The sequence below is a fragment of the Meles meles genome, chromosome 3, assembly GCF_922984935.1.
Source record: "Meles meles chromosome 3, mMelMel3.1 paternal haplotype, whole genome shotgun sequence".
In the NCBI taxonomy this organism is placed as follows: Eukaryota; Metazoa; Chordata; class Mammalia; order Carnivora; family Mustelidae; genus Meles; species Meles meles.
Genome location: NC_060068.1, coordinates 177175532 through 177200079, shown reverse-complemented (window position 1 = coordinate 177200079; position 24548 = coordinate 177175532). Strand labels below are relative to the sequence as shown.

Here is a 24548-nt window from a genome sequence, read left to right as displayed (position 1 = left end):
TATCCCAGGTTTCTCTAGGACTTTCACTACCCAGGCCCTGGAACCACCTACTTCTCCAAGGAACGTTGGTTCCTTTTAGTGGAGAATTAAATTTAGAAACGAAGAACTGTAGGGGCATCTGGGTGGCTCAGTCAGTTAAGCGTCTACCTTCCTCTTGGGTCATGACCCCAGGGTCCTGGGATCAAGGACATGTAGGGCTCACTGCTCAATGAGGAATATGCTTCTCCCTCTCCCTCTGCCTCTCCCCCTATTTGTGCTCGCTCTCTCCCAAACAAATAAAATCTTAAGAAAAAAAAAAAAAAAAAGAAACCAAAAACTGTATAATAAAAAAAGAAACCAAAATCATTGTTACTAGGATGTCAGTGCTTCCAGACCCTCTCAGCCAGGACAACTAGGAGACAAGATATGAGTAAATACATGTAAACAAATGTTTGCACACGTCTACACGCTCCACATTCTCCCACACACACTGTAGCAGATAATCCAGTATACTGCAAGCACCAAAATGAGCGTAATATATAGTTCCCATCTATTGAAAGCTCTATATCCTTTATAAAAGATTACTGAAAATCAGAGTTTTAAAACAGCATTTTGGTTAAACAGCAGATCATTTGGATTTCTTATTAATACCGTCATGATTTTACCAACAAACCATACTGTCATGATTTTACCAACAAACCGACTCATTTAAAGACATATACTAAATTACAGTGGCAAGGCAATTAATTCGCTGCCTGGTGGGATGAAATGATCACAATAGTAAGTCATTATTTATCACCATCACTTTTAAGAACAAAAGCAGTTAAGACTTGTTGAGAAATTCCTGAGCCTTCTCCCTTTCGCACACCTTCTTTTATTTAATTTGAGCAGTGACAGTGTGAGGATCATAGTCCCTTGTGGCCATTTCACAGATGAGGAAACACACGGTTGCAGGGACACGTGAAGCTATATCCCAAACCCATGTTTATAGACGTTCGGAGCCCTTGCTTTTTACCAAAATTAGCTTTGGCTTATTTCGAGGCCCTGGTGAATCAAAGATGGGTCTAGTATTAAATCCTCGCCAGATCTGGAGATTCCTGGATGCTCACACATACCAGCGTGACAGAGAGAAGACACTGGTCTCAACTTCTCTCCACTAATTCTTAGACCCGAGGCTGATACTAAATGGCTGAAGAACTTTTCCCCAAGTTGCACCAATTCCAGGAGTTCTGGCACATTCCGTGGGGCGTTCCAGATGCTCGACCAGGGAGGTAGTCATGTCCTAACTCTCCCCTTGTCCAAGGACACCCTGGTTACCAGACACTTCCAAAAGCCAGGAGGGCAGAAGGGGGCCCTGGTGATTCACATCTGGCACAAAAACACATCCTCTATTCAGACAGAAGGACCTCGGGCTCCTTCCTCACACTTTGACACCAGAAGCAGGCAAATGGCCTCTCTATCTATCAACACTTACTCTTTGCTCTCTGTGGTTTTCAATCCCTCTGATCATATTGATCTCATTACAGGTGATAAAGAGGAAACAAAGATGTTTTCCCCGGAAAACTGACTTCTACAACAATCTGATGGCTAAAGGCAGCAACCTAAGTAACCAGCGACTCCCTGGGGGGAACGGCGCTCCCAGGCGCTGTGGAGGTGTCCTTCGAATTGTCTACCATTTGACAAAGGATAAGTCGGGATGATGCCCTGAGAGGAAGGGAGGCTGCACGGTAGGAGAAAAGGGCTAATGGGGAGCGAAAGAGCAGGGGACGAGTCACATCAAAGAGGGCAGCCAGGAGTCCTGCAGCCTGGCCCTCTGGGGAAACATGTCCCCGCTCTGCCCAGATCAGTCCCTTTACAGACACTGTCTCCCTCCCCTCCAGCGGTGAGCTAATGGGGTGGAAACTGGGAGCTTGAGAAACGTAAATCGCACCTACCTGAATCAGAGACAAATCCTCAAGCTGTAACCTGAAGAGGTAGTTTCTACAAAATACAAAAAGAGAGCAGTTTTATTTTTAATGGATGCAAAGTATTGTAGGTCATAAAAATCACGAGAACAAGGGACAACAAAGCAATGAGTTTTGGCTTCCTAAGGCTTCTCCTACTACAAAAGTGTTTAGCACAATTCTCCTCGCGCCTCGGAGTTCACAGGGACATTCTATGTGTTAACAGGTGCCCGTTTGGGACTGGCTAGAAGTTTAAGGAATAAGGTGTGTGTGTGTGTGTGTGTCTGCGCGTGCGAGAGACAGAGAGAGACAAAGGTAAGTCTCAATTATTAACTGACTCTCTTGATTATGGAATGGACCGAAGTAAATGGGCAACGGATTCTGAAACTGAGCTTAAGTTAAGTAAGACAGTCACAAACACACTCTTCACAGGTCTTCATTCTTAAAGATCATGGACATTCACCACCATATACAAGTACACCACGTCCAGCTTTCGAATTCAACCATAGTCGGAGCAATACAGTGTCCTCTCTCGCTTGGATTCGGTGTGCGTACGTTTAGAAGCCTACACTCGTCGGTCTGCCATCAAGGCTTTGAATGTTCCCTCCGGCTGCCCGGTGTGAAGCAAGAAAGCAGAGAAAAGGAAACTATCTGTTCTCAACAAGGAAGCGGAAGAACAATGACATAGAGAGTCGAGATCAGCATCGCAGAATCAGCATCGCAGATGGGAAAACACAAGTATAGGGACCCGGGAGGCCCTGGGCTTTATTGCTGTAGCTTCTAGAAACAAACTGGCCTCGCTCGTGGGGGATGCTCTGGCCTGACTCAAACCCTGCCTGCCCCCTTCACCTCATGCTGATGAGGAGCTGATGTGGCTGAAGCCACATTCCGGGGACCGTGGAGGAGAAAGTCAGCCCAGGCACAAACAGTAAGTGCCGGAGAAGCGGCACCAAACAGAAACCAGCCGCGACGAATGCGTGAGCGTGGGAAGGGTCTCCAAGAAGCTCTGTTTCACGTGAGGGGTTGCCCGGGACGATGTCCACGGCACTAGCAGAGAGAGGAAAGCGTCCCGACAGCAGCCAGATATGGATGCAGATTATTTTCATTATTCGGGGAGGCGGGTAGATGTCAGAAGTAGCCGCTCTGTCCTGGGGGCACGACAAGTGACAGCCAAGGCAGACCAAGGGCATGACCTTGGGGAGACTGAGAAACAGCCTTATCGAGTGGGCGGCAATGGCGACTCAAAGCCAAGAGGGAAGCCGGCGTCCAGCAGCACGTGTGTGTGCACTGTTTGGAGGAAGAAGGGGACAAGCTCACTCTCAGAGGGACCTTCCCCTGGGGCACTCTGCTTTCTCCTGGTTTGTCCCCGAGCATGGGGACACTGCCTTCCAGCACTCAGTGAGCCCAGCCTCCCCGAAGCCTTCCAGCAGCCTCTTCACCACACTCTTTCCGAACCTCCAATTGTAGCTCTGAAATAACGCCGGGGAAGCTCCCAGAAGCATGGCTTGGCACTCGGCACCTCCGCCACAAAGCCATGTGGGGGAAAACATCCCCGGTCTCTTAGGACAGGCAGCCCGCAGCCCTCTCTGCATACCCAGATCAAGGATGCCTCCGACGAGGGAACGGGACTCACAGTCTGTTTTCATTATGTCCAGCACCACGCAGAGGCAAGGTTTCCAACAGAAACCTCCTCCTGCAGGGGAAGGAACGTGAACTTGGCGCACATGGAAGGGCATTGTTGAGCTGCCGAGGGAGGCGGCACGGGAGGCCGGCGAGCGTCTGGGGATGTGCCAAGCCTTCATCTGCTGTGAACCAGAGGCCCAGGAGTCCTCCAAGAGAGACTGGGAATTGGGACACCCATACAGATCAACCTTCCCGGGGACAGGCTTATGAGTGGCACCGTGGCGATGACGGGTCAGAGCACACACAGTGCCGTTATGAGCACCGTGGCTCCCCACCCTCCGGGGGTCCCGTGACTGGCTTCCTGCCTGCAGGACGCTGCCAGCGGTCACCGGGCTGTGACACCAGGAGGGGGGCTCACCTCATGGTGAAAAATGTTTGCGCAAAACCAAAGCCGTGCCACGTACACAAGCTCAGGAAGGAAGTGTAAGCCCTCCGTGCCTCAGTCTCCTCATCTGTAAAATGGGGCTAACAGTCCTACCGACGCCCTGCAGCTGTTGGGAGGGTTACATCCAAGGACAGCGTGGACAGTGGTGTCTGGCCAGAGCAAGCACTCCATCAATCGTAGCCCCTTCTAGAGGGCTTACGGAAAATACTGAAATTCCCAGACACACTGAAATTCTCGGGATGTTCTCCATCATACGGAGAAGGAGAGAGAAGGTCTGCTCTCCAGGCACTTCAGGTTTTAGGCATAAGGCAGCGTGACTCTCCGCGTTCAGGAGCGGGCTGCTGTCGGAAGCCGTGGTGCGACACCATCGGCTTCCTCGACCAGAAGACGGCGCCGCTTATCTTGTCCCGATTCCAGAACAGTCTTCACACTCTTAACTCACTAGCTCTTTTAAGAAAGACTTTTTCTGTAAATACTTTCAGTAAAAGACATTACTCATATTTTTAGCCAATTAATGGCTATGACGAGGTGATAAGGCCACCCCCCCGTCTCTCTCTCCTTTCTTCTCTCTTCTCTTCTCTCTCCTTTTCTCTCTCTTCCCGTCATACACTCCCCCCGACCACGTACACACACACACACACACACACATCTACATCTGGGAACTTTCTAGAAAGGCACTTCTCATACACAAACTAAGAGCTGGAGTTTCCCTCACACCACTGAGGAAAGAGGACAGTAGTGTCCCCTGTGCTCTGTAGAGCTCTGGGCGGGACAACTGAGGGCAACGTTCCAAGCCCTCTCTCTACCTGGGGAGAGGGTGAGAGGAGGTAGAGAAATCACTCTCTGAAAACCCTGGGTCCAGTTTTCAGGTACCGTCTATGCGGGAAGGGCTATGGTGTGAATGTCTGCGTCTCCCCCAAAGTTCGTACATTGAAATCCTAACCCCCAAAGGTGATGGTGATAGGAGGCGGGACCTCTGGGAGGTGATGAGGTCATGACGGCAGAGCCTTCAACAGTGGGATTAACGGCCTGATGAGGCTCCGGAGACTTTTCACCTTTCTACATGTGAGCACACAGCAAGGTGTCTGCCATCTGGAACCCGATGAGGGCCCTCCCCACAACCCAGCCGTGCTCCCTGATCTTGGACTCGTGGCCTCCAGAACTGTGAGAAATAAATTTCCATTGTTTATAAGCCACCCAAGTCTGTCAAGTTTTGTTCTAGCAGCCCCAAGAGACCAAGACAGGAAGATGCTGATTTATGATAAGAAACATGCCACATTCTCGGTCCACATGTCCCCACACAAAACTCACTCTGCTGACCGTCAGGTGATAGTCTGTAAGAAGCCCTCCCCGCCCCCACCATTGCTGGGGAATTTCGGTCATTTACTCTTACCGCCTGAACACCTCACAGCTGTGGTCCCCTCCCCGCCACCGGCCAGCAATACATCGATATGGCAGAGACACGCAAGAGGTGAACAGAAGGGAAGGGGACAGAGAAGGAGCCACGGTAATTAGGAGATGCCACTGCGGCCGCCATGCCCAGTGTCCCCATGGAGAGAAGCACGAACAAAGACTGGGACGTCCCCTTTGGTATTCTCTGGGCTACAGGATGCAAACCGGTCATGATTTTTAAACTATTCTCGGTTTTTTGTTGTTGTTTTTCTTTTAATCTAAAAACAAAACAAAACAAAGACAGAGAATTCAAGAACTCCGAAGCCGAGTCGTCATTGGAAGGTATATACCGTCAATCTGCTGATGAGGAAAAGTCTGCAAATTAAGAGGCGCGATGGGATTGATTCAAGATTATTAGGATCAGATAAAATCTCAGCTTTAGTATCAAGACCTCTCACGCTGTGCTGTCCCTCGGCACACCGTGCCACTCAGTGTCACCAGCCAGTCCTCCCATGACCCCTTTCTAATTTCACCAGCACCCGCACTCGTAGCCACAGCCACACACAACCACACAGTGACAGTCGGTACCGCACAATCAAGTCCTGCCTTCGTTTCAATTCACAGGTGCATTTGCATACCGTTTCGAGATGATCCAAGTCTCAACACTGCTTAACGGCAAGCTTTTGATTCTACGTAATTGATTCTCACCCCTGGGACTGAGATCTGACTGTGACATATGTCTCCCCATTAAGCGAACATGTTAATCCTACTGGTCTGGCTGATTAAATGGGGCCTCCTTTCTCTCTCTTGATTTCCCACAAATTCTTCCTGAAACCGCCTGCCCGTACTTTAAGAATGCCCACGTTCTTCACTGATGGCTTGAGAGAGCTGCGCTCTACCATCTCTCAGGGTCTTTAAGTCACACAAATTCCTACAAGACTCTGACCCTTCTTAGGTAGAAAATGGGCAAGAGAGTAGCATGAATACGTGACCAACGGATGAAAGCCCTGTTATCCTGAGTGTTTTTGTTTTCTGGAGCTCAGTACCAAGTTTCAAAATAATTTTAAATGAAATTTCAGCATGTAAGAGAGGAAGGATAATTCTTTTTTTTTTCTTGCTTCCTTCTTTTTTCAGAGTGGGAGAGGTGGGCAGGGGGGCAGAGGGAGGGGGAGAGAGAGCGTCTCAAGCAGGCTCCACACTCAGCACGGAGCCCAACACAGCGCTAGATCTCACTATCCTTAGACCATGACCTGAGCCGGAATAGTCGGCTGCTTAACCGACTGAGCCAACCAGGTGCTCTGGAAGGATAATTATTTATTAACAAAAACTCATTAAGCAAGTATTTACACATAATATTTGTTAATTATAGTCAATGAATTAAGCTAACTTAAAAATTTTGAGACTAAAATTACTCAAAACAGGTTACCTCTAACTGTACACTGCCTCAACATCTATTGAAGGTTGATCTTTGTGTCACTTGGTTACATTTTTGCTGCTATTTCTTGTTTGATTTGGGACACCAAGAGTTGGTAAGAGCTTTCTAAAATTTGTTTAATGCGTGACTATAGTCTACACAAAATCCAAGCCAGCAGTTTAATACCTCCTTGGACCTTTCAATAGTAGAAATAAGTAATATGGCATCTTTCACTATTCACTTTATCTATCATGATTTCCAGCGACTTAAAAGCTATTTTTTTAAAAAATGAAATAGAAACGAAACATGTGTGGAATTCCCTCGTCACCTCCCTGGAACTTAAGAACCTGACAAAACACAGAACAGATCCTACCACACTCAAACAAACGCCTCTCCTCAAACTACTTGGTTCCAAGCACAACTCTGAGTCCATTTCTGCCACTGGAAACATTCCAATCCAGCGAGCAATGTGAGGGACCTAAAATCTCCCAAGACAGCTTGATCCATCACAGCTGAGGTCAATGACCTACGAAGCTGAAGATTACAAAAAGAAAGAAAATCTTCTAAAGGGAATAAAAAATGGCTATCCCCAGAGGTTGGGCCACTCACACGCTAAAGTGAGATCTACGGTCCCTTGGAAGTGGCTGTTCTCCAGGGCATTAGAGAAGGGCCAACTACTTTATCTTGTAGTCGTGAGCACACCGGGGAGGGAAAACAACGTCTGTGAGGTTTACAAAGGCTACCAACCTTTCCAACGGGATGGAGTAATGGTTCTGGCTCTCTGCCAACAGGGAATACTAACCCAATGTTTCCTATAGGGTCAGTTTCTCTCGTAGGGCAATGCTTTGAGCAACCCAAAGCGTTTAAGTGGTCTCATTCATCTTCCTAACACCCTGAGATGGAAATAGGTAGTAATAAGGAATATTGCCGTTCTTCAGGGACAAAGGCAGTGTTGCAAGAGGTTAAGAGATTAGAGGTTTTAGAATGTATTAGTTGTACAGTTGAAGGGGAACTGTTCTGCATTTCCATTCGCCCCTCCTCGTTACAGAAGTACAAAGCAAGAGTTTACCACGTGGTAAGGGTTCAGTTTTACGACAACAGTAAATAAAAGCAGGAGTGTTTCTTCCCTTGGTATGGATCTCCTTTTTTTCACATGTCTTGGAATAAAATTTGACATTGTGCATTCAAATGTAATAACTGTATTACTTTTAGGAGTCATAATATATGAGGGATACAAAGATCCAACAGACTGAATAATTCAAATCACAAAGCCATTAAATTTGGCAGACACAAACTGACAGTTTCCCCACTAGACATCTGAGTGCGCTTTCTCCCCCCCTCACTGGAGTTTATTTCTTATCGATTGCAGGATTGCATAACTCATTCCTGCGTGCCATCCAGTCCCCCAGCGGCCTATTAGCAACAAATCACTAAGCACAACAATAAATTCTCGGAGGGAGCAGTGCGGCCTTAATAGACGAAGTTCATTTGCGTCTTCATGTAACGTAATAAAATTCAGCCGACATTAAAGAAAAGGTTGAGCCATCAGGAGCATATTAACTAAATGACTCATTTTATCTAGAGACAGTATAAAACTTAACTCTGACCTCCATTAATTATGAAAGACACAGGTGTTTTAAAATGACATTCTCTTAGAATAACTCAATTGGTCTCTGATGAATATAGCTATAAAATCAAAGAAGAAAACTCCAGGTTCTTTTTTTTTTTTTTTTTTAAAGATTTTGTTTATTTATTTGACAGAGAGAGAGACCAGAAGTAGGCAGAGAGGCAGGCAGAGAGAAAGGAGGAAGCAGGCTCCCTGCCGAGCAGAGAGTCCGATGCCGGGCTCGATCCCAGGACCCTGAGATCATGACCTGAGCCGAAGGCAGCGGCTTAATCCACTGAAACTCCAGGTTCTTATTGAACATGTAGGTTCAAGGCTTGCTCATACCCGAGGAACGGGAGACCGAGTAATTAAGACAGACAGATACGCATTTTGCACGAAGAAAAGACAGAGACAGAACAGGAAGTAAATCTATCAAATATGTTTTAAACAACGATGACAGTGACTTCTCTTTCCACTCAATAGATGCTTAGACCATGGTCGATCGTGAAACGGTCTGAAGGCAGAACACATGCTGCAGAGAAATCATCACCACTGGGGGAAATCTGAGAGGGGACATCAGCTGGGAGGCTGGCCTCTCGTGCACCCCCGCCAGCCTCGTCCTCCCTGACTCCTCTTCATGGCGGGATTCCATACCCCCTGCCGTCAGCACATGACTGCACAGAACTTGAAATCATGACGTTGTCCAAGACACCCGAACTTTAAACTGCACTGATAGGCTTGAATATTAAAATGTAAGTTCATGATTTATAAGCTCAGGAAAATAACTCCTTTTAAGCAAAACCAAATGTCTTTTATAAAAATTATTTTATTACCTAAGTGTAAATAAATAATACAGCAATCATCTCAATAACCTTGAAGAAGCTGAAGATTTCATCTCATCCTGTAACGAACTCAGGCAGCTCACCACCCTAGCTATAATGTTGTTCCAGAGAGTTCATTATACTGGATGACGCCAGACCAGTTCCAGGAGACTTTATTTTCCCTGGCATTATAACCATTCCAAAAATATCTCTTTCGGGGCGCCTGGGTGGCTCAGTGGGTTAAACTTCTGCCTTCGGCTCAGGTCATGATCTCAGGGTCCTGGGATCGAGGCCCGCACTGGGATCTCTGCTCAGCGGGGAGCCTGCTTCCCCCTCTCTCTGCCTGCCTCTCCGCCTACTTGTGGTCTCTCTTTGTCAAATAAATAATTAAAATCTTTAATATATATGTATATATCTCTTTCATGAGCTTTTCCCACAGATTTTGGGGGACTTAATTCATTTTTTTAACTATTTGGCTGGATCACATTTAGATCCCAGTTTAGGAGTAACAAGCTCCTGGCATGAGCTACCTCCTCGGTCAAAATTGTTCCTACCCTCCTCAAAAACAGTAGGCTATGAGGGGCGTCTGGGTGGCTCAGTGGGTTAAGCCTCTGCCTTCGGCTGAGGTCATGATCTCAGGGTCCTGGGATCGAGCCCCGCATCGGGCTCTCTGCTCAGTGGGGAGCCTGTTTCTCCCTCTCTCTCTGCCTGCCTCTCTGCCTCCTTGTGACCTCTCTGTCTGTCAAATAAATAAATAAAATAAAAATTAAAAAAAAAACAGTAGACTATGAAAATTTTTAAATAATTCTGATTTTATTACTGTTCCGTGACCATATATGTCATGACATGCCCCGAAATTGCATGGGATGTTTTCATTCTTTATCCCCCAAAGGGGGACTTTAAAAGTCTTGGTTATTAGGACGTTTCACAGAATACATCAAAACCAAAACAAATCATTTTAACGGCACTCTTGTGTGTTTAAACACCAAGATTAAAAGGCACAGAAGTAGATGGAGAGCTTCTTGTTACTAGCAAGCAAAATGAAGGAACAAAGACAAACTCCGAGAGACAAGCAACAATTAAGACCAATACTGTTAACAAACTGCAGAGACATAAAATCAGAAAAACCTTTTCCCATAAGCATATTTAGGGTCAAAGTTACTAATCAATATTGTTAATAATCACACTGATAATTTAAATTTTATTATGCTCTAAATCTGACTTGTAAATCCCTCCGTGCTTTAAGGATTACAGATGATGACTTATTGCCCCAAACTGAACTCACAATTTCTGCTTTTGTGGGTCCACTGGGTATCTGATTCATTCCTTCCCATTTTTCAGTTAATAGAGATCATATTTCATTGGAAAAAATACCAACTGAACCATCTTACGGTTCCCTTAACCTCTGCTTTCTTAGGAATGTTCACTCCTCAAGAGATTTCCATATATAATTCTTTTTCTGGGTTATCTTTAGAGTTAGCAAAAGGTGGAAATTTTTTTCACGTATTTTCAAATAATCAAAGAATTGCAGTTAACTCCCCACATGCACAGGGCTAGCTAATGCCATCCCAATAAGCCACACTCCCAAACCTTGCTCCAAATCTCACCTTCCAACCTTGCCCTCCGCCACCCCGTGTCAGTCACCATCCATCTCTGTGAAACCCAGCTCTGAAGTATGGCTCAAATCGGAATCTCCCTCATTTCCATCATCACTGCCTGAGTATAAGTTCGTTCTGATCCACAGCCCAAGCTCAAACGCTAGAACACTCTGCACACAAGATGGGAGAAGTACCTTCCTAATGCACGTCTGAGCGTGTAAATACGTAGGCTGAGAAATCCCCTTAACTCCTAATGCCGCTAGCAGAGATTCTCAAATCTGCCAGGCCAGTAGACCCTCAGAAACTTAATGAAACCAAAGATTCCAACATCACTTCCAGAACGTCTAACTGCAATGGTCTGAAGAGAGGCTTGGGTATCTGCATTTTTGTAAGGCCTCTCATGACTACCAAAATTGGAATCACTGGTCTGGAGGTTTAAGTCCAAGCTCGTCTGTAATCTGACCCCTCCTAGAGCTCCTGCCTCCCCAGGAACAATGTCCACTCTGTCACCAACTGGTCCAATCAAGCTGAGTTCTTCTCAACCTCATCAGGATCTCCGATGTTCCCCAAGGTACAGTCCTTCCCGCAAGAAGGCTCTTCTATCTGCCAGACCCCTACTGCATTTCCAAGGCCCACCTGAAAGAGCACCTTCTTGGTGCTCCCTTTTCAGCCCAAAAGACCATAATGTTTCTCTGTTCTTGGGATTTCCAGGGCCCTTGACTCAGGCCTTCCTGGGAAACTCTCATTGCCTGTGTTCCCCCCAGAGCCAATGGCCAAGAGTCAGCAAACGTTTTCTTTAAGAGCCAGATAGCAAATGCTTTGCCTTTACGGATGGCCTCAGTTGCAATCACTCATCTCTGCAGGCAAAACTCAAAAGCAGCCACAGGAAATATGCAAGTGAATGGGTGTGACAGCGTGCCAATAAAACTTTATTTACAAAGACAGAAGGCCAACTCTGGAGCCTCGGCTTGCCAACCTTGCACTAGGTTTGCACTAGGCTATGAAGCCTTCAAAGAGAGAGACTACCCTTCATCTTTGTTTCCCCAAGCCTTAGAGCCTTGCTGGCATAACGGAGGTTCAATGAATATGTGACGAATGAACAGTCATGGAAAAGTAACTAAGTGAACTGATATTCTCTGACGGACCCTCCGTGGGACTGGCTGGGAGCAAAGCCCTCAACACCCAAACACTAGCGGACACACATGCTCAAAGGAAAGAGGCTGATGAACTCTCACTGCACTGCTTTGTTGGCTCATTCATGCATTCTGGAAAAAAAGGACTTTATAACAAAATAAATAATTTGCTGCCAGACTTATCTGCTTCCCAGTTCCAGGAGGGAAGAAAGTGCAGAGATTATTCTCTCTCTCTTCTTTTTTTTACAACAGCAAATGGAACACAATGTGCAGAAATCTTTCCCACAAGAGGGTCTGCAGACCACCTGTTTCTCGAAAGCTCGCGCTCCTGGACCCTGTCCATCCCACCGAGTCAGCAGAGCTGGAAGCGAGGGACCGAGGAAACCTCACTTTGAACAGTGGTGATGCTTAGGTACCCTGATGTCTGGCAAATATTGGACAAAACGTAACGAAGCCAGCAGACAAGGAGTGGGACTTTTTAACCCAGATCAGGTTAATTCATCATGTAGGCTTCCTGGAAGAAAGGAGACTAATAGGTATGAGGAGGAGGAAAACGAGTAAAGAGAATCTGAAGAGAAGCACACATCTATACTCTAATGCCAACACTGAGAAGGGAAATGATGGAGAAGAGGAAATATTCAAAGAATAAACTAAAGGAAAAAAACAAATATCCAGGGGGGCACCGGGGTGGCTCAGTCGGTTAAGCATCAGACTCTTGATTTCTGCTCAGGTCATGATCTCAGGGTCCTGGGATTGAGCCCCACATCGGGCTCCCTGCTCAGCAAGGAGTCTGCTTGAGAGTCTCTTTCTCCCCCTCCTGCTGTCCACCCCCTTTCTCTGTCTCTCTCAAATAAAAATAAATAAATAAATAAATCTTTTAAAAAAAAGAATTCCAGGCGAAGAGCAGGAATGAAAAGGCATCCTTTTTTTTTTTCCAATCACCAGGTGTTTTTCCTAAATCATAATTAATATAAATACAAGGTAAACATCATCACCACCCTGCATTTCTGTGCACGATGGGGGTCTCAGGCTTTCTGGATTCACTCCTAATCGCTGACTTTATTCCACTCCGCAGGAGATACCTTTAATTGTGTGAACTTGACTGAAATGTCTCCTCTGAAAACAGAAAGACCTCACGGTTACTGGAAGCAGAATTGCTGATCTTATTTTTAAAAATCTACATCCCTCCTTTTAATCATATGCTGCTTGCCACAGATTAATTCTAAGGTATGCTTTTAAAATAAAAACAGCAATTAAAAATAAGCATCACCAAAAAAAAAAATTTTAAAGACTGAATTACATTGGTCAATTAAAAAAAATGACTAATGCTTCTAAAATTCAGTTCCTTGTTTTGATCCAGTGGCAAAATCATTCTGAAAGGAGGAGCTTAGGCTAATTAAATAGACGCCTGCCCATTCATTCAATGGGATCTTATGGGAAGGGATGCTTTGAATACTTAAAGCAAATTCAACACCAGCATAGCAAAAGCAAGTTAATCTTTTCTTTTTTATTTTCATCTTTGCAGATTCCAACCAAGGGCAGAACAATGCTTGAAAATAAAACACTACAATTTTTCAAGTCTGGTTGTTGTGATTATAAGGACGATGGAGCCCTGTTTTGAACGCACTGAGGTTTTCGTTTGATTTTTGTCATAACATGCTGACTCGAACTTGAAACTATTTGTTGTATAGACTTATGAACAAAAATATCTTCCCACCCCTGGGCAGAGTTCATTCGCTGTGTGGGCAAGCGAAGGGCTCCAGGCAAGGGACAAAGCTCGGGGCTGGTCCGCATGTCAGGTCAGCTGTACAAGGGGACTCACGCATCCCCCTTCGTTCTTTCTCTTGATAGCTCCATAATGTTCCCCTTTAATAAAATTAAATTTTAATAGAATTAAAATTTGAAATTTCCAAGGTCATAAATTGTTCTATTTATCATCAATTATGCTACCTGACCCAAGTACTGAGTCTATGGGCTTCAATCACGTTAATCTCCTGCAGATCGTTGTGCCTCCTGGACTCAGATATCCTTGTGCAAAAGCTCGTGGGTGAGTGAGTTCTCTTATTAAATGTCGTAGGTTGTGAGACCATGCCCTTCCATATCTATACCTCTGTTCCTACTGAGCAGAGTAAGATAATCACAGATCGACTGACAGGTGCCTCGGTGACACAGTCAGTTAAGTGCCTGCCTCTAGGTTTTGGCTCAGGTGTGATCTTAGGGTTGTGAGCTCGAGAGCTGCATTGGGCTCTGTGCTCAGCCCGGAGTCTGCTTGAGATTCTCTCTCTCCCTTCCCCTCTGTCCCTCCCTCTGTGCGTGCTCACTTGCATCCACTCACTCACTCTCTCTCTCTCTCTCTCTCCCATTCTCTAAAATAAATAAACAGGGACACCTCGGTGGCCTGGTTGTTTTAAGCGTCTGCCTTTGGATCAGGTAATGATCCCAGAATCCTGGGATCGAGTCCCGCCATCAGGCTCCTTGTTCAGCAGGAAGCCTGCCTCTCCCCCTGCTTGTCCTCTCTGTCTGTCTCTCTCTCTTGACAATAAATAAATAAAATCCTTGGAAAAAATAAATAAAATAGATAAATAAATCTTAGAAAGAAAGAAAGAAAGAAAGAAAGAAAGAAAGAAAGAAATCAACTGAAAGACCAAGAAACAAGCCACAAAAGGAATGGAAGGAAACTCACGTTCTTTTCATTACTACTTTATGGCTTTATGCTTTATAAAAATATGGCCCATCGGTAAATGCCCCGATTACTATTCGGTTATAATCAAAAACACTGCTCTATGTAAAACCAAGTTAGTTGCCCCTTGGAATAACATTTGAATTTAGCCCAGAATCACTTGTCATCCTTACAGTGAACCGAACACTACAGACAGACAGATTCGCTGGAGAATAAAACTAGAATCCCCTTCTTACATCCAGCTTCACAGTCCTATGTGCAGCGAAGTTTGCAAGTACATCAACGTCCCGAACTAGTGTTAGAGTCAATACTTGGATAGTGATCGCTACCAAACCTCTACACCATAACATATTTCTTCACTTTGGAATTTTTCTTCCTATATATAAATGTCATGAAAAAAAATAAATAAAATAAAATGAAATAGAAACTGTTTTTAGTAGGTTTTTTGACAAAGACATATATGTCATTCATAAAATATCATCCCACAATCATGTAACAAAAAGAAATCAAGTAATACAGGGAAATAATTGAAAAGGTTAACTGTGATTGAAATTGTGTTTTTATTCCTAGTGCTTTAACTGTATTCTCCACATTTTCTTAAATGCAAATGCCTTCGTCTCACCAATGAAAACACAAACGTTATTTTAATTTTTAAAGAACCCTTCGGTGAAACAAAATATGAATGTCAATGCCTTTAAAATGATATAAACGATAATGTGCACCTTGGAAGTAGTAAACTTAGGGATCTTTCCAGAAGTTCCACGAATTCAAAAACGCAGGTTCCTTCTGGCCCTGTCTAACCACAAATCGCTTCAAGACAGCAGCACAAAACACCCTTCGCAGCACCATGAACTTCTTTTTGCGAAGCGTGCACAGAATCTTTAACTGAATGCAATTTCAAGAACATAAAATATCACCGGCATAAAGTAAAACCAGCCAACAAATGGCTTTCCAATGCCGAGTGCTGCCTCTAAGAAAACAGAAAGCCCATCATCGTGCTTTCCCAGCGCTCACACTGAAACCCTCCCAGGTGTTTTCAGTACGCAACTGCTACCTGAACTATTTGCTAGGTCAAGCCCTCCCAAACAAGAAGCTGGGGCTGGGTTATTTTTAAAGTTTTATAACTGGTTCACACTCCCTCTCAAACCCTCTGAGCCTAATCCCACCAAGTTTCCTAGTGAGATTCCCATTCTCCTCGCTCACTGATGACCACCCTGTGCACACGGATGCCATAACCCAGAACTCTCCGCAGAGCTGCCCTACCGCTGCTGGCTCGCCGCAGGCCTGCTACTGCGACAATCACTTTTCATGGATTATTTTATTAAATCCTCCCAATAGCTGACAGGGGTAGAAATAATTACAGAGAAAATTAGACTCCAAAACAGGCTCAAGGTCACGCAGCTGAGCTGGTTCAGTCCACCTCTCTCTTCCTCTCCCTTGTTTCTCCCACCAGGACAGGACCGTGAGATTTCTCTTCCAAGTGATAATTTGCTCAGTGGCTTTCCACATCCATTAAGAGAATCGATGTCATTCACCAAAATCTAAACCCCTGTGGTGTGTTTGCGCATGCGTGGCGATGTCCTAGACATGGGGCACCACGGTCTTCCAGAAACAGTGAGGAGTCTTTCTTTCTTTCTTTCTTTTTAAGATTTTATTTATTTATTTGACAGACAGAGATCACAAGTAGGCAGAGCAGCAGGCACAGAGAGAGGGAGAAGCAGGCTCCCCGCTGAGCAGAGAGCCTGATGTGGGGCTCGATCCCAGGACCCTGAGATCATGACCTGAGCCGAAGGCAGAGGCCTAAACCCAATGAGCCACCCAGGTGCCCTGTGGGGAGTCTTTCAACTCAAGCTCACAGGCAAACCTTTTCCAACGTCCTTCAGGGTTGAATGAAGTGTAGAAGAGGCAGCTCTAGCAACCGAGGTCGTGTCTGTACCTTCTACCTTGGCAGGTGGCTCCTTCCCCTTTGGCTAAGGGTGAGAGCTCATCTTCCCTAGGGGTTAGCTTTGGGGTAGAGACTTCCACTTCCCTGGTGTCCTTGCCCAAACATGGGAATTTGCAATATATCTGTTACAAAACCCAACCCTGTCTTCCCCCGAGGGCCCCCCCAGATGCAGACAGGCGCCTGTACGAATCAAATCCTTGAAGTACGTACACTGAATCAACAGGTATCTCTGAGCTTCTGTGAGGAGAGAAACTGTGCTACCTTCTAGAGAAGCCGAGAAAAGACAGGCACAACGTCCACCATCTGGCAAGTCACTATCTGATAATGTGGGGAGGGGTGTTGTGGGTGACACCCGCCAAAAAATCACGAAGTAATGCGGTAAGGAAGGTACATGACAGGCATGTTAACAGGACCAAGCAGAGCAGCAGAAGGAGGAGCTCAGGCCCAGGGGAGGACTCCTGAGCTGGATCTCTACTCTGAGTGAGATCACCAAGTAAAGAACTTCGGGGAGGGGCTACCTAATGCTCCAGAGAAGCAAAGAAGTTACCAAATCCCAGAGGCAAGAAAGAGAACGTGTGACAGTGTGGTCTAGAGAAGCAAGTCCACGGGCATTTTATAAAGAAGGTGTTGGCCCCAGTACACAGGAGGACAAAATCTGGAGGCCAGAGGACCAACTAAAAGCCCCTGAAACATCAGGTCCAGCCTCCCGGTGATGAAATGTGATGGAAGTCAGCATCCGACGCCCGCCGTGTACTCCCCATGGGCTATAGTAAATAAAAATACACAAATTCAGCCCAACCCATCCATACTCCCTGTCTGCTTAAAAATACCAAAGGAGATTCAGGGGACGAGATCAGTGCTAGGAACTAAGTCAACTTCTGTCCATTCACTTAACGTTGGCCCAGGCACCTCAATGCCTTCAAGAGTTGGGTGCATACCCAAGGACTCCTTGAGGTCTGAGAACCAAAGTGATGATTCTAGAAACCATTCAGTGATTATCTAGAGTGCCCAGTGGATAAGCCACGCTTAGCTTCACACAGCTCTATATGGAAACTGCATATCCTCTCTTGCTAAGAAACGTATGTTTTATGATCTCGTAAATGTGATCAAAAGAGATATAAGCACTCGGCACCCGACGCGGTTTCCCTGCACGCCGGAAGAGGCCAAATGGGCTCCTTCTTCAAAATTAGTATTTTTCCTTAGAGATGGGTATGACGTGTTTTTTATACATCATCCTCAAATTGCACTGGCAGGAGGGGTGATCTGAATGCAAGGGTTATGCCTGTTTTCCCCCAAAGAAGGGATGATAAATAGGAGGGAAACAACTCAAGATCGATTCTGACTGTGTGTAGTCGCCTCACTGTCAAACGGAAGGTCAGGCGTTGACCTGGACACCAGAGCATGGGCACCCTGAGAGGGGTAAGCAGTAACAATTTCCTTGAATTCTCAGTCGACTGGTAAATGACGTAATCAAGGTCACGGAGAACAGAACAGTGGGCATTGGAACAGACATCCAAACCTCTTGACTCCAGAATTTCACTGAAGAGTATACTGAGAAGTTGAGAACATGGTTTCTGGAGTCAAAATGCCTGGGTCTGAAGCCTAAGCCCAGATTCTCCTGGACTTCAGACTGTGTCCTGCCTCCGTGTCCTCACCTCTACCGCAGGGATGCTGACAATACCCGCCTCTCAGCTTTCATGGAAGAAAATGAATTCGTTCTCGTGAGAACGGTTCCTGGCACCTAGGAACCCCCACGAACACTTGCTATAAAGAGCAGGCATCATCTAATCTTAGGAGGCGACGTTTCGGGCCACCTTAAACCATATTCCATGTTCAGAAGTATGAATTAGCACTTGTAACTACGGCAGAGAAGCTCACGTGCAGCGGCAGAGACGTCAAGTAAAATCCAAAATTATCTGCAGGGGTGAAACATAAGATCTCTCACCTTGCTCCTACAATAAGTTCTTTCTGTCCTGGGTCAAATGTTAACTGCGAGAAATCCACAGCATTCTTCGCTCTGAACTCCCGCAACCAGGGGCCAATTTCTAAACAGGAAAAATAAATAAACGAAAAGATAAAAATGAATGATTTTTTTTTCCCTTCGAGGGACCACACAAAGTGCACAACAGGTAGCAAACATGACATTTCAGAGAGGACCCGGAGGTCCCCTGACATTTGGGGGCCACGGGAGGTTTCCGGCACAGTGTCGCAGGACCCACACTGAGGACGTGTTAAAACCTACAGGGCGGCCACCAAGGATGAGTGAGGGAGGCATCCGTGCTCCGGTGAGATTTCCAAGGCAGATGTGCATTTCCCTCTGGGCTCTGGGCCGGACAGAGAACCACGCAGCATTCACAGGCTTCACCGAGGGAATACGGAGCGCAAACAGGACCTTTTCCTGCATGCGCTGCGTGGCCAGAGCTGAAGGCTGGAGAAGCACAAAGCCTCGGGATCCGGGATAGACACCGGAGCACCCATCGCCCTCCTGCAGAGTGGACACCCTCCGTCTGTCCTCTGGGTTTCGATTCTATTCTATCAGGTGTGTTGAACACATACAGCGCTTTCTAGATGAGAAACCCAGTTCCTTCTAGGCCTTCTTGGCATTTTTTTCTCTTAAGGGGAACGAGGAAATAGCCACTTGTCAGAGGCAGGCTGTTCACGAGCCTGTGGCCTCCCGTCCGTTGACAGCAACATGGCAGGATTGGAGAGGGACAGGAGGTGGCTTCATGAGCCGCTTCTGCGACGTGTATTAGTACATTTCTGACCCCACGAAAATCCTCTGAGAGTCACCTGCCCGTTGTGGCTCGCTTTATCGTTATTTCTGACAGTTAGCCGTGGTACCTGACTTGTCATTATTTTTCTCGGATTTACTATTTTGAGTGATATCACACCGATTAAAGAGGCACGTGAAAGATGTCGCATCAACAAAACCACTGCTAGAGCAAAGAAATCATGCCTTTCCATGGAAACAGATGCCCAAACCAGATTTTATATGGAAATAGGCCCACGTCCCGTAACATGTCCCACACAAACACCTTTGCTGATATGATCGAGACAGGTGATTTTCCAGGAATGGTTCTGTATAAGAAGTAGGGCATTTCTCTACTACTGGTTAAAAAGGTCATGAACGGAAAGTTCTACTCCGTGTAAAGGAAACCAGGGTTGAACTCTATAGAGACCTGCATTTGGGCTTGGAAATTTTAATGTGCGCCTTGATTCTTTTTAGAAATTTATATAAATTTATTCATTTCAGAGCCAAGTTTAAAAGAAAACACTTAATTATAGTAAAGTGGTACAAGGCCCTGGAGCTACGGAAAGTTGTTACTCAATGGCATGTTCCAGAAGTTCATAATTCAGTTAGGGAACAAGAGCCAGTACCTTCTTTCAGCACAGGGTCCGTGAATAAGATCTCTACAGGCATCTGTAACGCTAGAGGAAGCACTCTCACACAGATGGGAGAGATGACGGGGTCCCAGGTAAGAAGAAAGGAAAGATCTACCCGCATATTTACGGTGCAGATGCGTTCCAGAAGCCCAGAGCAACTCGGGGCGGCACAGTGCCTGGGGGCCACCCGTAATTGGTGTTTCTCCCCTTCTTGCCCATCGGGCGCCACCAGTTCTCTGCTTCTGAAGCTGGAACCGAAGGCTCCAATGCCCAGAAAGCTCGCTGGGGTGCTTACAGTCCACAGCACCACGGCCCGCCCGCGGGAAGCAAGCACGGAAGATGCGGTACCGGGAGCGCAACAACCGGCAGGTGGATGGAGCGGGGGGAGCAGATGCAGAATGAGCAGCAAGAGGGAAACCGGAGAAGAGCAACGGCAACTCGAGAAAGCCCCGGGACGGATCACTGCCAGGCGTGTTGAAACAGAACCATGAACACACTCGCTCCCAGGCTCACACGTCATGATTTAGCTTCAACCGTGACAAAGTGGCTTAGAAATTTCCCAGGCAGGGACCTGAACCCACGAAAGCAGCGATCTTAGGAATGAGCACGGGCCACTGGCGGGCAGGATGAGAGCAGGAAGGTTAGATGTTAGAAAGCGTCACCCCACATGAGATGTAGGTGGGGGCTTCGCAAATGCAGAAGGAGGAGGCGGTGGGGGGTCCCATGGGCCTGATAACTAACTACGGTGGGGGGGTGCTGATGGAACAGCTGGAGGAGAACAAAATCGGCCTGAGACTAAATGAGGAGGAAAACAATGATGACGAGTCACGGGCATCAGGAGGTGAAGGGTGGTCCGAGAGAGAGAAGACAGGTCAGGTGCAACAGCGGAGAAGGTCACGTGGGGAGAATGGCCCCAGAGCCACTGCTGAGCATGGCTAAAACCTAGATGCTCCTGGAGAGCTGTTTTAATACAAGACCTTTGTCACACAGACAGAACACGCAGGACCAGGGAGCCCTGCCAGGCCTGGAGTCCCCGGCTCCTGTTCACCCAAACCCACAGCTCCCACAGCCAGCCACGCATGTCGTATTCAAGGTGGTGAGAGCAAGGAGGTTGCGGAAGGTGAGAACAGAGGGTCACAGGCTGGACTCTGTGTTGGAGGAGGGGACAAGTGAGCCACGTCAGGGGAGAGAAGGCTGCGAAAGACATCAGAAGAAAATCAGTGAACTTGCCTCTCATGCATGAATCTCTCTTTTCCACCAGACAAACAGGAAGAGAGTGACCAACAGTGACGAGAAGGAGGAGACGTCCTTCCAGTTTTGGTTCCTGTACTGAGCAATGAGAACTGCCATACTGTTTCCCAAGATGCCCACAGACAGGGAAACACAAGCGAACAGCCTATCGTTCCATCACTTTTGCTCCCTTTGCCTTATTTAAATTTCCCAAAAGCTGCCCCATGAAAACAGTGTATTTGTACGGTTAACACTCCATCAGAGCTGGTAATCTGCCCATTCTCTTCTTTTTTTGATTTTCCTGCACATTCCTCCAGGTCTGATTATCTCAACTGCGTATCTCACTCCCTCTCTCTGACCGAACCCCATGAGGGCTTGGGGAGAAGGGTCCTGCACAACCCATCGCTCCCCGAGAAGGTTCCTGTCCTGACACCACTCCCCCCCACTTTCCCTGCAAGACTGGGGGCTGGTGTTCTCTCCGCTGTGCCAAGACCAGCCCTCCCCCTCTGCTCAGCCCACCTCCCCCTCCTCTTCCGTCCCTTCTCTAAATCACCTCTTTTCTCCTTTAGTATCTCCCGTGTTACCAGGCCCTTTCCCTCTGTCTGGAAGTATACACATATCCCCTCATTTAAAAACAAAACAAAACACCTTTTAAAATGCATGTTCCTTATGCTCTTGTTATGACAGTGTTAAATGCCCAAGACAAAACGTGTGGTAAACTCCCAAGTACAGTTTGTCAAAGAAGGCCGTAGGCTCACCTTCATATGGACGTTTCAACAACCCCTCAAGGAACACGTACTCCCAACTTTCTACAGCTTACTTCACAGACTAACAAAGAGGTAAAGCTTCCTAATGCAGTTCTGAGGTGACTGTGTTCCTGATGATTTTGCTAGGAAGGCTGCACAGAGACATCACGAGAAAGGAAAATCATTGACTAACCTCATTTATGAACACAGCTAGAAACATTGCTAAGGAAGGACGTGTATTAGCAAATCACACACACACACATGCACGTGCACACACACACACACACACACACACACCATTTCATATGGAATAAGGTTTATTCCAGAAACACAAGAAGGATCAACAAGCTTAATGTCAGAAGTTCTATCTGTAGAATTTGCTACCACAATAACAGATTTCCATAATTGCATGAAGAAATTACCAGCACTGCTTTGGAAAGCATTATAAAAATGATCCATTATGAACACAGAAAGCTAGAAGAATACAGTGTCAAGTAAGGCCAGTGAGGACAGAGTCTGAACACAGGGCAGATGGTGCGAACAGGCTCAGGAGACGCCAAAGAAAGGTCAGGGCGAGTGAACAGAGTGGGGTAAGGCAGGTTGAGAGAGACGATTTCCAGTAACATTAACTTTCTTAATACATGCTCACTCCTCCCAAATAATGGGTTTATATTTTTCCTTCTTCTCTCTCTTCTGATCTTTCTAGGAAAAAAAATAAAACCCATTTGATGAAATGGAACTTAAATATGGCAGCTGATACAACCTTGTTTGGAAGTTAGGTAGTCATACAAAATTGGTAGCTTCAAATTGAATACTTTATAGATAATTTGTAATATTTGAGAGTAATCATTCTAGCTCATCCATTCATTACACAAATATGGCTTTTTAAACATGGCCTCTGGCAATGACTGTTTATTGCAAAATCAACTGCAAAGATAACTCGTGTGCCCTCTCCTACCACTGCAGAAGCACCCCTGCTATTGTCCTGTAAATACTGGAATGAAAAGTATGCTGGTCTGATCTTTAAAAGAACCCAGCGTTACCGTTTCAAGAAATAACTTTTAGGAACATATGTTGGTATTAATAAATTTGGTCAAAATGATGGTATATGGTATATACAAACCAGGACTTGAGCTTACAGATTCAAGTCAGTCATCCCCCACCCACCCCAACCCAGAAGACAGAATTTTTTTTTTAAAGACTATACATGACTATTGAATAAAAAATCAAACACTGTAAAGATACTGAAGGCAGTCATGGTTGCAAGCCAAGAAAACCTTTTAGAGCCTGATAAGTAAGAATCACAGGGAAAGACCGGCACCGGTCCCCCAACCTGGCAGTCACTCAGAAAACCAGACTGATGGCTCGGCGGAGTGCAGAGACCACGCTGACTGGGGGGCAAAACCTGAGCAGCGAGACCTCCCAGCTCAAACAGGAGTGGCTGTGGGGAGCCTGTTCCATTCTTCAGTCCAAACGTCAGTCAGGGAAGGAGTCCAGCAAACAGGACTGAGGAACTTCTTTGGGGGACTTGAAACCCCTACTGGAACAACCTAACAGGTAGCTTCCCAAGTAACACATTACACAACACATTCATAAGGTAACAAGAAAGAAAAATCAACATCCACTTCAGCTTGAAAGTGAATCGATTCCCACTGATGTATACTGTTAAATAAAAACAACCACCTACTCAGTTTAATAAATTATGCATTGATTGTTTCTGGTGTTGTGATTATGAATAACAATGATCTACATGTCAGTGAAGACCTACAGGAAAGAGCATTCCCACTGTCACTAGTTAGATTTTATGCTCCGAGGGTCTCGGTGTAATGAAGGAAGGAGAAAATGTCAATAACCCACACTGATCCGCTTTATCAGAGCAAAGAACATTCTAGAAGGAGAAGGCAGAGATGATACAAGCAGAGTGGAATGGCCCAATGTCTCCACAATCTAGGCCACTCACCTCTGATGTGTACGGACAGGACATTGAAATTACAAGGGCTGGGTCCTCACTTTCCCAGAAGGCCACTCCAGCCAGCGAGGCACCTCGGGCCAGGAGGAGAGGTACAGAGCGTACTCTCCGCCAAGCATCCCAGAAGCTCTCCTCACCTCACCCTTCCTGGAATTGTGAGAGAATCCATCCTACGTCAAAGATACATGATCGTCTTTAAAGGCGGCATGCATCTCCCTTCCATGGGCATCATTTTCAGCTTCGGTGCGTTACATAACCATTCTAGCAAGGCAATCTGAGCTAAAACATGACTGGAAAACAGAGGAGAGGCGTTTTTAAGAAGCCATACAGAGAGGACTAGGATGCCAGCCAATGCCCGTTTCCTGCACTGCCACTGGACCGCTAGTACTTTCCTTCCTTTTTCCTTTCCCATCTGCTTTTCCAGGCATGTCCCTCCAGAGCCAATCACTCAGAGCCAGGCAAGCGCACTTCCGACAGCAATCCCAGCACCCCATGCCATGCTTCTCCCCCAAAATAAGATATATCCAGGCCTGGGCACCTGGGTGGCTCAGTTGGTTGAACAACTGCCTTCAGCTTAGGTCGTGATGCTGGAGTCCTGGGATCGAGTCCCGCATCAGGCTCCCAGCTCCACGGGGAGTCT

General features: G+C 46.3%; 1 protein-coding gene across 10 annotated transcripts in view; it reads right to left on the bottom strand.

The window, feature by feature from the left end:
• Positions 1-24548, bottom strand: part of SEMA5A (semaphorin 5A) — a 465678-nt gene that overhangs the window by 243762 nt on the left and 197368 nt on the right. For all 10 annotated transcript variants that reach the window (XR_006817661.1, XM_045998962.1, XM_045998963.1 and 7 more), the window contains 2 exons: positions 18525-18624; positions 1914-1959 (listed from right to left, as the gene is read on the bottom strand). Coding sequence is in view for 9 of the 10 variants with exons in the window: in XM_045998962.1 (XP_045854918.1) it covers positions 1914-1959; positions 18525-18624 (146 nt within the window). In the remaining variant the exon portion in view is untranslated. The remainder of the gene's footprint in view (positions 1-1913; positions 1960-18524; positions 18625-24548) is intronic.